The sequence below is a fragment of the Hippoglossus stenolepis genome, chromosome 4 (assembly GCF_022539355.2).
Source record: "Hippoglossus stenolepis isolate QCI-W04-F060 chromosome 4, HSTE1.2, whole genome shotgun sequence".
Lineage (NCBI taxonomy): Eukaryota > Metazoa > Chordata > Actinopteri > Pleuronectiformes > Pleuronectidae > Hippoglossus > Hippoglossus stenolepis.
Window position 1 is genome coordinate 16033532 of NC_061486.1, and position 18108 is coordinate 16051639.

Sequence of the window (18108 nt, forward strand, 5' to 3'; positions counted from 1 at the left end):
ACTTCCCACCAAAATGACGATTCTTCAGAAGCAACAATTTCCCGCTCCTCTCTCTACCTTCCTTCCTCTACAACTGTAACAATAAACAGGCGAAAGAAAATCATGTCGCACTCAAAACACATATTAAAACCCCCGCAGGCTTTTACAGCCTCTCCCTTCCTTCAAATGCATGATGGAGGCGTCAAAAGCTGACGTAGTGTTGTACAGGCCGGCCGCACTGCAGCAGCGCTGTTTGACCGCACAGAGACGTTCCTGCAGCCATCAAGGTAGAACAGTTGCAGGTAGATGATAATAATCCCTCACCCGTCTCAGATTTGACCATTTTTACAGTGAAATAAATAGATTTTTAAAAAGACCGCATTGGATAAAAATAATTTATTATCACAATCTTTTTTTTCATGCAGCCAAAATGAATATAATTTTCTGCTACAAGAGCACAGCAGTTAAAACTAAATGAGTTTCTCTTATTAAACTGACAGAAGACATAATAGAAAATTCTGAAGAAAATGGGTGGAAGGCTGAAAATGAGATGCTGATTATGCATCAGAGTCAAAAAATTTGAACAGGTTAAGTGCTTTAGCTGCAAATTGTTTTATAAACACTGACACATTATTTTCAGACTTTCTGTTTTTGAAAGAAAAAGAAAGAAAAACTCCAGTGTTTAGGCTTTATAAGGATCTATGGTACAATTGGAATACAACATCTATATTTTAGCCATATTGTCTGATTTCAATAGTGTACAATCATTGTGTATGTATTACTTTCAAATTAGCCTTTTTATTTCTACTTCAAGAATTGCCTCTATTCCATGGAGGCTGCCATGTTGCATGACCATGTTTCTACAGTAGCCCAGAGACCGACAAACCAATTACTAGCTTTAGAGAGGACCTTTCATATTTTCATATTGCCTGAAGGCCACCGTAGATTCAACACGCTTGGAGAGGAAGGGTTGAGGAGGGGTTTTAAAAATATTGTGAATATCTGAATCTCCAAAAATAGTAGTATTAAGTATTAAGGCTGCAACTAATATGAAATGAGGAGAGAGAACGTTGAAAGACAATGTCCTACAGTTTAGGATAATGATCTAAAGTTAACAATCAGACAAGACATCAAGTCCTTTATGCTCAGTTGTCTGAGAAACGAACCACAAGTGTTTTGCATACATTCATTTGGCTTTTCTGAAGCTCTGAAAGAGGCTTTGTATCTCTGATGCAGTATAACCTTCACCTCTCCCTCCTCCATATCTTTGTCTTTATCTATGAATCATTTCATATATTTAAAATTGTTGTCAGGTTTCTGCACAAACTGTAACTGAAGCCTGATATCTTCCCCCGCTCTCAGGGAACGTATATTATGCACATGGAGGGGGCATGCTGATGAAGTAATTGTGTGATGAAGAGCCTGAGGTATGGGCACTGACAGGGAGAGAGGGGTAGTCGCTGTAAGGATTTCATGTTTTGCATGTGCTGTACATTTTTAACTGTGCATGTGTACCATGTGGGAGTGTGTGAGTGATCTCGACCACTTACATAATTGATGACTTTGAGCTGGAGAGAGGCTGCGTCAAGGTCATAGAGCTCGCCTGAAAGTGAAAAGGGAGTGAGAGAGAGGCCGTGATGGGAGAGAAAAAAACAGAGAGGAGCAAGGGCAGATTGGCGTCGGGGAAGGACGGGAATGCAGAACATGTACGCGAGTGGACAGAAAGCAATCCGCGGAGGGATGCACTGAGACAGCGAGGTCGAGGAAGGGTGAACGCCAACCAGCTAACAGAGGGACTAATCATGAAGACAAGACAAGAGATGGAGGGATGCCTGGACTGCAGATGAAGACAAAAAGAAAGTGCTGGACGGGGAAGAAGAAGAAGAAGAAAGGCCGGAAAAAAAACCTAAGGGGACTACAGGCAACTCATATTTGTTGACAATTACCAGGGAGTAAACAAGATGGATGTGTGTGTGTGTGTGGAGCAGCAGCAGCAGCATTAGCGAGTCCACTTTCATTAAGCATGAGATTTTAGACAGTGTATTTACAAAGCTTTCTGTTTTCACACAAGAGATGTCACATATTCCCTGTGCCAGTGACAGAGTCCATCTAAATTCATAGAGCTTTTTGTCCAGATGGGCTTCTCTATTAACATACCTCACTTCTCATACACCAGTGTGAGTGTGTGGACAGTGTCAGAGTGTGTGTGTGTGTAAAAGCATATGTGTGTGTGTGTGTGAGCAGAGAGACAGAAATTGTGTGTGTGTATATGCGTGTGAGTATATGAGGGTATATGTGTGCGTGTGTGTGTGCGTGCGTGCCGACATTACCGCAGAGTTGCAGAATGTTGCGGTCCAGCTCGCAGTAGTCCTGCTCTGAGATGTTGAGATGCAGCAGTGCATTGTGGGACTGTATGGGTGAGGGGCTGAGGGGAGGCCTCTGGTAGGACGTCTGAACGGCCTGGACTCGCACGCACGCCACCGAGGCCTGTGATGTCGCGGAGACACAGACGAGCACCAAAGTCAGTTGAGGACAATATTTCTTTAGCTTACAAAAACCAATGGAAAGGTGATGTAAATATCACACAGGAATCCCTGCTGAGCTTGTGTGTGTGATCACAACACACACACACTTTTAGCAGAGATACATAGAACAACCAGTAGACAGACGTTTTGTGAGCTTGAAAATCTGCACCTAGTGAATTTAAACGAGGTGTAATAAGGGGACGGTCGGGCCTTGGTGGAGATCTGCACTCTTTAAGTAAATTTAGGTGCGGCTTCCTTTAGAGGCTTTTTCTGTGTCTACATCTGTTCGTATTATTGGCAAAGATCTGCCTTCATACAGGCTGTGCATTACCTCTGCTGTAACACATGTAAAGCACCATGGTGATGGTCGTATATGGGCCTTGTTGCCAAGTTGTTTCATTTGTTTTATATTTACGACAAAGACATGAAATAGGAATGCTTACGTGTTTTTCCAGAATGTTAAGATGCAGTTCATCCTGATCAGTCAGTGGATTACAGCCAACCTGCAACACACAAACACACATCAGTCCAATCCAGTGCGTGAGCATGACTCTTCCAGGATGTTGTCGTCTCTGTGACGTAAATCGACTGAACCCATGTTGTTTATTTTCATGAATAGACAAAGCTATGACTTGATCAGTACATCAGTTTATTATTGCATTGAAACCCCAGTAAATGTCCTTTTAATCAAGGTCTCACCAAAACGACAGCGATGGCCTTGTCCCGCTCCTGGTTCAAGATAGGAATCACAACAGCTGAGAGACAGAGACACAGAGAGATAGAGACAGAAAGAGAGAGAGCGAGAGAGAGAAAGAAGGAGGACAAGCATTCATAATACATAACACAAAACAGACCGTTTTTTAAATTTTATCCTCATGTCCTTGTCGTGCTCTTCATATTATTATTATCTCCCTCCATGTTCTAACACTAACGGAAGTGTATAAAGGAAATGAACATGGAGAAATAAACAATTTATGTCCTTGCATAACACAGTTTCTTCTTCTCTTTCATCTCCTTTCATTTGCGAGTCAGGTCGATGTGGAGCAGACACCAGCAGCAGATCCACGTGGCCGAAATAAGTCTAATAACTCAGGCTTGTTGTGTTTGTTTGTACAGAACACGCAGAATGATGATTAGGCCACATTGGACTCTTATTTCCACAACAATATTGATTGTTCATTGGTATTTATTGAGCTATTATGATTCAGGCATTTGCTCTTGTTCTCAGATGTTTGTGTGATTACATTCCTCAAGGTTATTTTCTCATTTTCTCGCTCTTTAATTTAAAGAGTGTGGAGTCTATTAATTCTACTCGAGCTCCTGGGTGTTTTTTTCTTGTTCTACAACTTTCATCGCTTTTTCTCTCGTCCAATTTTGCTGCCCACACAGCTCCATACCTCTTCCTCAGCCATCATCATCTCATGTTCACTACTTCCCTCTCTCTGTTCTCACATCTCTCTGCTCCTCTGTATGCACAGAACGATGCTCGCACAGGCAGGCAAAAATGCACGCACACACACTCAGATGCTGCTCCATTTGTGTGTCCACAAGCACCATTCACACACACACACACACACACACACACACACACACACACACACACACACACACACACACACCTCTTCTGTGTGCCGCTAACGGTGCTGCGAGGCAGATTCTGTATTTCTCTGGCAGTTCAGATGGAGGAAGGCCGGCACACTGACATCGCTTCAGCTGGTCTGCGATACTCCTAAGACAGACACACACAAACACACATGTTGAGCATGACCCTGGTTCGGGAGGGACTGTTACCTACAGCACGTTGGTCAGAGCCAGGAGCAGAGAGAGAGACAGTGGTTTCAGACAGTGGGGAGACAAACAGGAAGAGCGGATTTGGAAGACAATCTGCGCAAATGGAAAAACAATCAGCAACATTACAAAAACAGACACGTTGTGTTCATTGATACTGACCAAAACAAAAAAAAATTAATGTATGAATGGTTCTATTATTCATTGTGACATTATATGAAATCAATACGACCATTTGTGTGTGAGTGTGTGTGTCTGTCTGTCTGCATGTGTCTGTGTGTGAGTGTGTGTGTCTGTCTGTCTGTATGTGTTTGTGTGTGAGTGTGTGTGTCTGTCTGTCTGTATATGTCTGTGTGTGTGTGTGTGTGTGTGTGTCTGTCTGTGTGTGTCTGTGTGTGAGTGTGTGTGTCTGTGTGTGTTAGTGCTGGCCAGGTGTGAAGCCAGGTGTCATGGTGGCAAAGGTGTAAGTCTGCGTTTGTGTTACAGTTGATACAAAGGGCAGCTTTCTTATGCTAAAATATAAGACAAGAACTTGTTTACTCTTGACTTGCCACTGCCAATGACACACACACACACACACACACACACAAATGCAAAAACACGTGTCACAGTCCAGTAAACACACACAGTGAAACTTGCATGAATATGGAAATAAATGAGAAAAAGAAGGAAAATAGTTTCACACACACACACACACACGCACACAGCAGTGGCTAAACGTCTGTGTTTTGCCTCGATGTAAAAATGTCCATTTATCTCATTCTCATTGTAGTTTATCATTGTGGGAAATAGAGCTGACATTTACCTAATGTCTGTTCAAATCAGCTTTACTGCGTGATCATGAAGCCAATTTATTCTGAGCATGTAAAAAGAGAAACATGAAACCCTCAGAGGCAGTGAGAGGGAGCTGGAGTGGTGGCACACGCCGTGTTTACAGTGTGGAGTTGGAGGCCTGTGGCAGCAGTCAGCAGCTGCAGCAGCACAGACTGGGAGATGGACAACAGACCACAGCGATGTCCGTGGATATGTGAGTAGGTGGTGCTCATACAGATCAGCTGACGATTAATAGATGTGGGTGATGCTCATTCCTGAACCTGTACTCTGAAATCCACCCTTCATAACTGCTTTACCATTTTCTCTCTACGGTTCTGCACATGACAGAGCTCATAAGCTTCACTATAGCAGCTCCTGGTCTGTGTTTGCCTGGTCATGTATGTACTGTAAGAATACACAACTCTGTAGTAAGGGAGTAATAGTACCTCTGTGTACACTATTTAACATACATGGCTCACAAGTGAAACACAGTGTGGAAAGCATTGTGGTAGAGCCTGCATACTTCAGTTGCATGATGTGTAAATACATTTTGCAGCTGTGGATTTGATATTAGGCAGCACAGTGGTGCACTGTCAACTCACAACAAGAAAGTTCCTGGTTCGAATCCCAGTTTGGCCAGTGTCTGTGTGTGGGGAGTTTGCATGTTCTCCCTGTGTCTGTGTGGTTTTTCTCCAGGTACTCCAGCTTCCTCCCACAGTCCACAACATCCGTCCAGCGTCTACGTGCTTCTCTACCAATGTCAACACATTTTGCATTAGCAGGTCGTGTTTTTAGTTAATAATAGGGTTGATAATCCTGGAAACGCTAACAAGAGCAGACTACACTAAAATGCATCCGACACGTCCCACCTCCTCCCATTGACCCTCTCGTCAAAGCTACGCCCCCAAAACACATGAATGTGCACCGTGACAACTGCTAGTAGACGACCCTTCCGTGACTCGCTCGCTTACTTCTGGCTATCGTCTCTGCTTCAGCGGTGTTGACTGTGAAGACTCTGGACATCCGCAGTGAAAGCACCAGCAGGGTACCAAAGACAGCTATGCCCTGATTGGTCATGTCTATTACTGTTATTAGAAAATTAAATAAAAAGTGTTTCAGAAACAAATTACCAACCCTACCTAAAAATGAATATGTGGCTGTGACATAATTATATAAATATGTTCAATTTAGATTGAATTGTAGACCATCCATTAATGATGGATTGTGTGTTTCCTCAGGACATGTTCAATGTCAGGCCAGTTACTGATTTATGAAATATTTTTGATCTGAGTTTTATAGATGATTTATTGTACATTTAAATAAGAGTTTAGTCCTAAATATGTATATGTATAAGCATATATAACTTGCGGTCCAAATGATAATTGTACAAAATCAATCATCATTCATCTGCAACTTGCCAATAATAAATTAATTTGTCAAAATGTGAGTCGTCCTTTTCACAAAACTATGTTTCATGGAAATAAAATTTACTCCCACTAAAAAAGGATTGCAGTAGTTGTGCAGCAGCATTGTGAATCTCTATATTGTGAATCTCTATATTGTGAATCTCTATATTGTGAATCTCTTCAACCTTGAGCTGTGCATCTACCTACTGCGATATATAAAATTTCACTTATCTTGTAAAACACACAGTTTCGAGGATAAACAATCGAGAGGGATTTCTTTGCAGATCTTGTTTGTGCACCTTTTGTGTGTCTGTGCGTGTCAAGGTCCAGTTAATGGGTTTGTATGTAATAGAAAATGGGCTCAACCAACACGGCCTTCTGCCTCTCAGACGGGTTCATGGAGTGTGTGCATGTTTGTGCTTTTGTGTGTGTGTTGGTCTCGATAACAGGCTTATATAAGCAGGTGAACTGGAGGGAGAAAGTAACAAAGTGCCCTGTAGCTCTTTTAATATCCCCACTACCTCAAGACTGCATGCTGCACTGACAGTGTGTTAGCGAATATGTGCTTTGTGTGTGTGTGTGTGTGTGTGTGTGAGATTGAGTGCACTGGGTTGTATGTTTATCTTGTGTCCTTGCATGCTTGTGCATAAGCATGTAAGTGTGTGCGATCCTGTGTTTGTGTGGCAATGAGGTGTTGGAAAAGAGGTTCTTGTCTGACAAACAGACAGTTTCATCAATAATGTAGTATTGGTTTTTGCCAGTGCCGGGGCAGCAGGCGCAGTCGCACGCAGGGTTGTGGAGCTTCGGAGAGCACTTAAGAGCGGAGAGGTTCGTCATGTCTTACCGAGGGACCGCGGACGCTGTCACCTCGGCTATTAGCCCTGCAACGCCTCCGCGGGGAGAGGGCTTGAAGGTGAGAGAGGGAGAGGAGCGGCGGTGAGGGGAGGCGGAGGGGGGGGAGAGTAGAGAGACCAAAACACAACCGGCTTAGTGCTTCATCGCTCTTCGGGGAGAGACCGGGCAGAGAGGGGAAAAAGGGCAAAGACAGGCTGATGCAGTGAGGTGGCAAGGTGGAATAGCAGATGACAGCGGAAGGGGAGAGCTTGTCAGAGAGACAGAGGGGGGATGTGTAATGAGAGGTGGGGAAAAAAAAGAAAAAGTGAGATGAAGGGAGAGTTCTAATGAGAAAGCAATAGAGATGAGAGATGAAGAGGATAAAAGAAGCGGCGAGGGCCCGTGTTGTGTCTCGATGATGACATCTCCCTCTGTGACGCTTTTGTGTTGATGGTGTGATTTGGGGTCTAAGCAGCTCATATTCATTCAGGTGCCACCTGCTTTTCACGCAGAGAAAAGAGCTGTGTGTGTGTGTGTGTGTGTGTGTGTGTGTGTGTGTGTGTGTGTGTGTGTGTTTCCCCCTCTCTTCGTCTCGCCCTCGTTCTATTGCTTTTCAGGGTGTCGCCGCCCTCAGCGACGTCGGAGCAAATCAGCGCACAGCGGTGATTCACAGAGACAAAACATCTGCTGCTCGCTGCATGGAGACACACACACACAGACACACAAGCACATGAGCAGCACACACCTGATCTTTCCCTCCAGAGGCAGTTCATGTGGCGGGTCGTCAGACAGCAGCCTCGAGTCTCCCTCCAGCATGTAGACACATACACACTCCTAGAATAAAACACACACACACACACACACACACACACACACATTTACGTGCACATTCATTTGTAGTATTAATCAGATCCTAACTAATGAAGTGAGTGATGAGCCTCATCCATTTACAAAAAGGCCCGGGTCTGTGTTCCTGCTCCCATGTCAGGAAAGAGACACTTAGCTCCACTACGCTGAAAACGCTGACAGGAAAATCAGGAAAAATTCCAATCATGTTCTACTATTTGTGTACATTTTGTGTGTGTTTGTGCTCAAATACCGTGCTGGATAGCAGCTCCTGAATGCTGTCTCGAAGGGCCACTCGCAGCGAGCGAGCGTCAACAACCGCCGCCAACCGCAGCAAAGCATCCTGGGGAGGGAGACAAACAGATGCCCTGATGTCTGTTTGGTTGTTTGCTTATGATCTCAACGCACGGCTCCAGAAACCTGAGGCCTTTGCGGTTATTTTTGTTTTTTTTGTGGGTACAAGGTTTATGTTGCGACAACTCTTCCCCAGATATTAAGCTTGGCAGGCAGCAAAGGCCTCTGAAACAATATTTAAACTGTGACACACTCTGCACATGCACAGCAAATCTGTGCCTGTTGGAGAAATGAGCGAGGCACTTGAAAATGAACTGAGCTCAGACGTGTCTGGGATTAGGGGAGTTAGTTTTGCTCTTCAGGACACTCTGTGCTTTTGTTTCATTTTGGCAACGTGAAAACCAAACACTTAACAATTAATTTACATTGTTCAGTAGACGAAAATGGATGCGTGGGTGGTTGGGTGGGTAGGTAGGTAGGTCGGTGGGTGGATGGATGGATAGATGGACTTTATTGATCCCAAACTGGGAAATGAAAGAGCACATATACTGGCAAATATCTCATGTTTCACATATTTGATTTCCTTCCCTCACTGATGCTCCTTTTAAAGATTTGATTAAGGCACTTAACTTGGAGAGAGGTGCTTGGAAACATGGTGGTTATCTTAATTACAGTCTGCCTCTGCTCGTCTAATCAAAATTTACAATTCTTCATTCATCTTTTTTGACTTTCCACTTCAAAAATCCGCACATCTACAGATCAGTAAGACAGACATGGAGTACCTCATCTCAGCTGAAATAAACCAGACAGAAGTGACCCCTCTTCACAGTAAAGACTGGGCGTTTGTTTGTTCGTAGTCTGAACCCATCTAAAGTCTTTATAGCTTTTCTGAATGGCCAGGCTTGAAGGTGGGGGTCTTAAGCCTGCCATCATAGAGAGAGGTGAGACATGACCAAACTACAAATGGAAATAATGTTGTAGTCAGGGAAAGCAGAAACTAAAAAGATCTATCTCCGTTCATCACTTTACACGCCCAGCTGATCGCTCAGTTTCCAAAAAGAGGAAATTGCAAAAAAGACAGAAAGAAAAAAACCCAGACCCTCAATTCTGCTGTCAAAAAGTGTATGGTGTAAGGCGAGGGTGTCTCAGAGGCTGTTTGACCAGCCGACAGACACTTCATTTGAAGCATACTAATGTTTTAAAAGGGACAATATAGCTGCAAGGTGAGAGACGTTTGTTTTCGCTTCGTTCCTCTAAAAGCAGCTTTCTGCTTTAATAAAGATTGTGTCTGGAGACATGGGCAGAGACATGGAGGAATAGGAAAACAACAGAGGGGATCTGAGATAACAGGGGATGTTACATTTTAAGGTCATGGAAGATTGAGCTTGTGCCTCAGGGTTTTTGTTTTTACATTTTTACTTTCTACACTACAGACACTAAAAACAGGTGAACAGAATAGGGTTGGGCGATCCGTTAAAATGCTCCAGTCGGCCACGGTCAGCCAAACAACCATCGACTCACGTTATATTTGTGCATGTGTGTGTACCCATGTCGCCAGTATCAGCAAATGCAATGATAGAAGAGGTTGTTGCCACAAAGAATGCAAAATTACCTATTTTGGCTTATTTGGGCTTTAAATCTGACAAAACATCCAACCTGAAGGAGTTCAGTGATGGCAAAAGATTCGAACACGATGCATGTGCACGAGTATTTGTGAATACATCATTCTTCTGAGCACAATACTTTGTGATTTGGGGGATTTTTAGACCTGGTATCGACATCCATCCTGGGAGATCCGAGTGGACAGCTTGTGTGTTCCTACCTGGTATTGAATGCTTCTTCAAGCTGACTCCTTGGACTATGTGTGATAAGATCTCACTTCCTCCCTCTGCATGTAAATAATTACGTATGTAATTTGTGTTTGTGAAAACAAAATTATGTTATTTTTACCCAGTCTGAGTTTACAGATGTGTTCGATGACACTGTTTGTGTGTCTGTGAGCAGTGTCAGGATGGACTGAATGAATGAATGAATGAATGAATAGATACATATAATGATATATATAAGAAGTGCCAGTTCCTAGGTTAGGTTAGAGTTGAATCAATTCTCGAGGAGACAGCCTAATATTTATCAAAAAAAAATTGCCAAAACAATCTGCAACCGACGATCGATGATATATTCGTCCAATCTCCCAACCCTCGTACAGAGCTGTTTCATCTTACAACCACAGCTTTATTATCAGATGAGTGCTCATAACATCCAATGTGACAGCTATATAAATTCACACAGTAAGACTATTTACGCACTGTGTGCTTAAATCCCCACCAGCTCCAGTTATCACACTGCATTATGATAACATGTAACTGCAGTTTAAAGACGCATCCCAGTGGGTCTTCGGAAATCTGATCAAAGCGTGAAAAAACACTGGAAGAAAACGAGGAGGCTTAAGACTCTGCAGCTTTTAAAACTTTGTACTGAATATAAATTGGAGAGAAGATGATAGTGTTGAAAATAATGTCTGCTACTGCCAGATCATCCTCCTTTAGTCGTTTCCGACAAAGCTGTCAGAGTTACACAGCGGAGCCGGAAGGAAGAGGAAGAGCTGCTCGATGTTCCACTGAGGTTGACCATCTGTCGGCCTCTGCTTTAATTTGTCCTCCTCCTCCTCTTTTTGACACCCTCCTCGTATCCTGTTCTCCTCCACCTCTCACTGAAGTTCATGTTGGGTTCAGTGGGGGGAAGAGATGGTGAAGGAGAAGGCGGGTGGTGTTTGCGTGGTTGCGTTGGGGGGTGGATCAAGGAGTGGAGGAGGAGAGAAGAAGAAAAGGGAGCGGTGGAGAGACAGTGGAGGGTTGTCATGCCTGAGCACTCAGTGTTGGTTATTACATATGATTAGAGATGATTAAATGTGATTAACTTTGATCACTCAATCAGCCCGCCAGAGTGCTGTTGTAATGAATCTGGAGCTCATCCAGTGTGTGTGTGTGTGTGTGCGTGTGTGTGTGTTTGAGTGAGTGTGTTGCATCCTAAGCCATGGATCTTGAAATGATTGCACAAATCCTCACAAGTAATATTTGACCGGAAGCAGCAGACAAACACAGACTGTCTGTGCCTCACCCCACTCTCCTGTCAGACACAGAAACCTTCTGCCCTTTTCTTCATGCCTGTGCACGTGCATTACTGGCAATAAGATGTATACCTTTGTATAAGTCAGATGCTGTCTTATGACCTTTTGCAAATCATTTCTCACCATAAACCTCAAACCAGCTGTTATATTAATTTACCTGCTCCTCCTACTATCGCCTCTCTCTCTCTCTCTCTCACCCAACACCCACTCAACAGGTCCTGACGCACACACTCAAACACATTTTATTTTTTTGCTCATAAAATAATCAGTTCCTTTCCGTATTTTTGCTTTTACGCAATTTCATTATAATTACGGATTAATTTGTACTTTTTACCGTGTTATCTTCTCTAATTAACTTTCATTTAGTAGCTATCAGGTGATGCAGTTTCTCAAAAGTATGAGCTTTTCAAGAACAAAAACGCACACAATGTATTTCAGAGATCATGCAGTGGGGGTTTTAAGGGTCACCGCAGCAGGAAGGACTGCCCAGAGGAAAACATAATCCTTCAATTATTTCAAAACTGAAGCATGACGGTCTGCAGGTTTTGAATGAAAACGGTGAAATGATTTCATTACACTAATAGATACTGTCGTTTTTTTCTCTAATGCCTTTTAATGTGAATTTGGCCAAAGCTTTTATCCAAATTGATTTGGAAAAGCCACGACAGAGAACATATTTTAATACGAGATACGTCCTCCCTGATCACGAAGAGGAATCACAACAGCATGACGGGACAACGCGAAGGTCCATTAACATAATAGTGTGCGCTCATTATTCTGATGTAATTATTTGCGATTTCATTTCAGAGATACATTCATTCGACTCATTCCATTACTGTCACTCACAATATTTTACAGCAGTGCACTCATGTGACGCAGGGTTAATTGCGTTGTCTTGTTTCACATGCGACATAGCAGTAGAAGTTAAACCAGTTCATTATGGTTTTACCCCATTTCCTCCCAGCTTCCTTCCACACCTCTCTAACTTTTCCTCCCTGGATCATCGTGACTTACTTGAACCTCAAAATCTCCTCCCGTTCCTCTCCCACTCCTCCTTCCCTCAGGGTGAAGCATTTGCTGTTGTCTTTGTCTACAGCCTTTCTCACCACTGATCAGCATAACTAAACACAGACGCCCCTCACATACATATTTCCTCTGTCTCTTTTGAAGAAGACAGACTTGGGTTCATAATCTTAATTTGGGTTTGACGCTCTAATGTTCAGAAAACACATCAGTTTTCCTCATTGCTGCAGCTCCTCTTTTCAGCCTCTGTCTGAAACACTTTTAGCTCCTGTCTCTTCAAGGCCCCCCTACCGGTAAAGCCCAGTCTGCTGTGATTGGCCCACTGGCCCTCTCCGTTGTGATTGGTCAACTACTTCCAGTGTGTGTAGGAATGTTTGCCTCCGCTCTCGCTTTACCTGCTTTGTTAGACGGGAGGAGCTTTGTTTATTTTAGACTTTGAGCTTTTTAACTTTGGACATTTTACTATTACACAAAAAAACTATATAACAGCATGTAAAAGCATGTGACTCCATTAAGATGCAGCTGCTGGTGTAGCCAGTTAATAATTGCTCATAATCAAAATCAGTGGCTCTTCTGTTTATCATTCGACATTGTTCACATCACAATGACCACATAAAACTGTCATTGTGGACAATGGGGTATGAGTTACTCATAGGCAGCTATCCAGAGGACAATTCAAACTATTTTCTATTTCTGTTTCCTCCTCACACAACTTTCTTTGTGAGTTTTAACTTCCTGCAAGTTTTTAACTGAAGGTACATGAAGTGTGTCCTCCTTTCTGCGCTCCATTAGCTCCTCAGGAGGGCATTTCAAAATGTTTGGGTGACGCTTGTTTGCCGCTGGTGGAGAAAAACTAAACAAAAATGCCAAGAACACTAATCAACAAGAAAAATGTAACGCTGAACTGCTAATAAATGTAGGTGAAGGTGGAAAAAGAATTACAGGGCAAGATTTCACCCTTTCCTTGTGTCTTTTCCCTGAACTGCAGCGGCCATAAATCAGAGTTAATAGAGAGGGAGGCAGACATTTGGAGCATAACTCCAGGAGGACAACTCACTGAAAAGTTTAATTAAGTCTACATGGACAGAGCTGTGGCTGGCAGGATAAAGACAAATCAGCTCGCTACAATGTCGAGATAATTTCCTACTTAGCAGAACTAGGCCAGATAATATTTGTACATTCCTTCAGGTTTAGGTTTACTTTAGTCTGCTGTGCTCTCTGCTTGTATGAACGACAACTTTCCCAATACTGTCTCATGTACACATGCCTATATGGCGTATAGGGTTTTGAACTCATTCAAACTAAATTAACACAGCTGTTTGACCCAGCTCTGCTTTAGCCAACTCGCATACCGTTTGTTTTGGTGCTCTCTAATGGTGAAAGCATAATTGCACAAACAGTTAGACAGTTGTATTTGTTGATGTAGGATCTTCTCTCTGAGGGGCTCTTTATATGAATCTGGAAGCTGCAGCAACAGCAAAAGGTTCAGCGGGAAGCACATTTGAGCCCCTGAGGAGCACAGCAGCGAGATATGGAATATGCATGATGTAAGAAGCAAGAAAGCGGTGCTGCAAATGTGGCTGAGAGACGAAAAAGAAAAAAGAGGAGTAGGTGGTGATGAAGCGAGGTCACAGCACAACCAGAAAACAATTGAACAGTCAGTAAGAGATGAAGAGTTAAATACAGTAAAATCTTAAATATACTTTTATATACCTCAACTGAAGATAAAAGGGACCTTTGTTGGATCCAGGATATATATATATATATAGCCAAGCTACAGTATATAAAGACAATCTGACTTTTTTTCTGTTTTACATTTATTATTAAGCTAAATATAAGTTTTTGTAAAAACAAGGCCATGACCTTTGACCTCCCAAATCTAATCTGTGAGTCTTGTGATCATTTGAAAACATAATGTCTCTGGAGGCACGGAGGCATTAAAAAGGAAGAACCCTAAGGTGGAGCAAGAGAGGCGGGATTGCTCCTCGATGAAAGATAGACTTGTAACAAAGAGTAGACAGAAACAACGATATAAAAATTACACTATAGAGAAACAGATAGATATAAGCAGATAGATTGCAGACATATATCAAGAATATGGATCTAAGTTGTCTTGGGGATAGTTTGATCCCAAGTATTTTCAGTATGTGGACTCTGTGCTAAGAAATACTTCAATTTTGCTTCAGAAAGAAGTTCCCCGTTTTCATTCCTACTCCCATTAGGCCATCATTGGAGAACAGCTGTTATTTGACAGTTTTGGTGGATGGTCTCGCTGGAAAAGACAAATGACTGGTTTATTTAGATCTGATGTTGATGAGCCCATGTGACACACATGACTTATAGATCCTGTCTTTGGAACAGCAGCCATAATTATGAGAATAAAGTGCGACACAACAATTTATTTCTCTTGTGCACTCCCATCTGTCTCCTGCGGAAAAGATAAAAACTATAATCATCATTAAAGTAAACCATATCAATTTATGTCCTTCCACTGAGCTTCTTCCTCCACCAACAATAAAAATCAATCAACCACTTTGACACAGCCACATGTGAAATAATTATTTGGCACTCAACACCTTTCTTCGCAGATATTCACTTTAGAAACCACCAACAAGATTCTGTGAACACAATTCAAGTGTCTCCACAAATTATTCCACATTCTTATCATTTAACAAGGCCCATTTTTAATGCTATGAGATGTGCATTAGTCTTCAAGAAGTCAGTCTAAATATGATGCAGTGGGAAAACCTCAACATATGGTGAGAGATTTGAGTCTTGACACGTCCTATTAGTCACTGTCCCAGATGTGAGTTGTGGGTAAATTTCATAATTTTGAGCAGGAGGACAGGATATAAGTTTTGTTCCTCATTTTAAAACAGATGAATCCCTCTTAAAGGAGAAATATTATGCTCATATTCCCCGCTTCTGATAAAGCCCAGTCTGCTCCGATTGGCCAGATGGCCCACTGAGTCTGGGGGTCAACCGCTTCCTGTGTGCTTAGGAGATATCTGCCTCCGCTCTTGTTTTACTTGGCTTTGTTAGCGGGCGTGCCAGATTAGCCTCTAGGCGTGTATTATGCAAGTGTTGGACATGGTGATGCCATGTGACATCATGATTCCCCTGAAGTATCGGCTGGACTTCTGTTGAGGAACCTCAGGAGCAGTGTTTTCTGTGAATAAGAGAAGCTACCCCGATCATGGCTTTTTTACTTTTTACGTTTTAAATATACACAAAAAGAAAAAACGAGCAAAAGGCATAATATGTCTCCTTAGCTCTGAATGGCTGGGTCAGAGTATTCCTAAGTAACGTGACATTGCTCACATATGTACATAAAGCTTCTGGAACAAGGTTTTTTGTTTGACCTTGCAACGGTATTTTACACGTATATGTCACCATTTCACCAATTAACCCCCCAGGCTACCTGGTGCTTGATATCACTCATAAATGTGATGAAGGCAAATCATTCATCTGAAAGCCAGATATTAGATTAGCCGGCTAGCTCAATACTAATATTCTAAATTGGCCCCATTAGATAAAGACCTAGCTTAGCTAAAGACTCGACTGGGAGGATTAGTCTGAGGAGCTAATTGGAGCCTTCAGGGTAACACCCATATTTCTTATCAGCTGCCTTGTTCACGGAGCCGTCTAATGCCGAGAATCAAGCCAATCTGCATTTCAAGAGCTTCGACCTTGATCTAACAGCAAGAGGGAGAAGGGTAATGGCATCCCACTCCAGGAAGAATTAAAAGCATCCTCCTTCATGCCCATAGATCTTTATGTAGAACCAACTGTTTACATGTTCCGACGACCCCCTCGGTGCATTAAAGCAAACCGCGAGCCCACTCTCTCCGTTACTTGCTTTATGTTCACCTGTGCATGTTTAAGTGCACATGGGACGCACTGTTTACACTTTAACATTTGAATAAGTGAATCAGTGGTGCTGATTGATTTTTTTCCAGTCAGTCGCTGAAGGGAACGTGAAGGATACATGTCAAACAACTAAGGTAGAGGCATGGGCGCACACACACACACACACACACACACACACACACACACACACACACACACACACACACACACACACACACACACACACACACACACAACACACACACACACACACACACACACACACAAACACGTGCAGTATGGCCAGAGGGAGGCTGGTAGCAGTTGCATTGGGTCCTGGCTGTTATTCCAACAGAGCTGGGTCTCCAGTAGCATCACTAACATACTGGAGACACATGCACTGTAGAATACAGCCAAGCCATGAGGACCTTCCCCACCATGCACACACACACACACACACACACACACACACACACACACACACACACACACACACACACACACAAACAAACACAAACACAGATAAAGGATTGACGGTGTAAAACAATAAAGTCCTGCTGCCATGGTGATAATAAGGGTGACCGTCAGCATCACTGTGTGAAGAGCAGGAGAAACAGGTGCCTCACGCTGCTGCTGCTTAATTAACCAATCTGTTTGTGTGTGTGCATCTGTGTGTGTGTGTGTGTGAGAGAGACATACAGATTGTTTTGAGTGAAATGTATAAAAGTGAGACGAGGTAACAGAAGATAATATTTCCTCGAACATGACTCGAGGGAAGTGGATGATGGATAGAAAGCGTGAGAGTGACAGTGGCAGGAATAGACAGACTAAACAGGGGAAGCCAGTCCCATAAAGAGAGCAAACTGCTCGCTGATTAAATTCACACATCGCTCAGAGCAGCAAGATGCGTTCGAGCGTTCCAAGAAGGTTTGGAGACAGACCAAGAAACTGAGACTGGAACGTGGTCTCACTGTCCCTGATGGACAGAGTCACTGGTCATTGTATATCTGTGCTTTGTGGTCGCTGTTCTCTAATATATATCACTTCTATAAAGAAAATTTATCATTCACGTCACCCTTTTTTGGTTGAATCATTAAGACTTCATGACTTAATTAAAGCTGGGGGCCAAATTTTATATGAGCTCATCCATAAGAAATCCAACAAGATTTATTAGGGATCAGAGCCACAAGCTGTAAAAACCTGACAATAATATTCTGGCGGTAATGATCGTCTGCCAGTTCTGCTCTCAGTCAGTCTAAGGCTTTAGCATCTCCAGAGACTACGGCCCACAGCTGTTCACATCTGGTCTCACTATTACATTTTAATTAAAGAAGAAGAAGAAATAGAGAGGGAGAGGTTAGAAATGAAGCTCAACAGATTGATGATCTGATTCAGGGTTGTAGTCTTTGTCAAACCTATTAGATCATTTTCCTATTAGTTCAGTTGTATTATAAACACTATCTGCTCTACTTTTCTCTTTGTGGCTTTTTTTTGGTAAAAATACAAATGTAATATGCTGTGTAATTGCTCTTCTATATGCAAATCCCCATTGCTACTGCCGGGTATATACCTCATATGCAAATGTTTTCATGCACGAAAAAAGATGTTATTTTAAAACAGGAGC

General features: G+C 42.7%; 1 protein-coding gene across 2 annotated transcripts in view; it reads right to left on the bottom strand.

Annotated features, from left to right (window-relative positions):
- The window catches only part of LOC118105897 (cGMP-dependent 3',5'-cyclic phosphodiesterase), a 152032-nt gene that overhangs the window by 22469 nt on the left and 111455 nt on the right, over positions 1-18108 (bottom strand). For both annotated transcript variants that reach the window (XM_035153913.2, XM_035153914.2), the window contains exons 3-9: positions 8445-8534; positions 8091-8179; positions 4124-4233; positions 3204-3259; positions 2948-3007; positions 2310-2466; positions 1530-1582 (exon numbers count right to left, since the gene is read on the bottom strand). In XM_035153913.2, coding sequence (XP_035009804.2) covers positions 1530-1582; positions 2310-2466; positions 2948-3007; positions 3204-3259; positions 4124-4233; positions 8091-8179; positions 8445-8534 — 615 coding nt within the window. The remainder of the gene's footprint in view (positions 1-1529; positions 1583-2309; positions 2467-2947; positions 3008-3203; positions 3260-4123; positions 4234-8090; positions 8180-8444; positions 8535-18108) is intronic.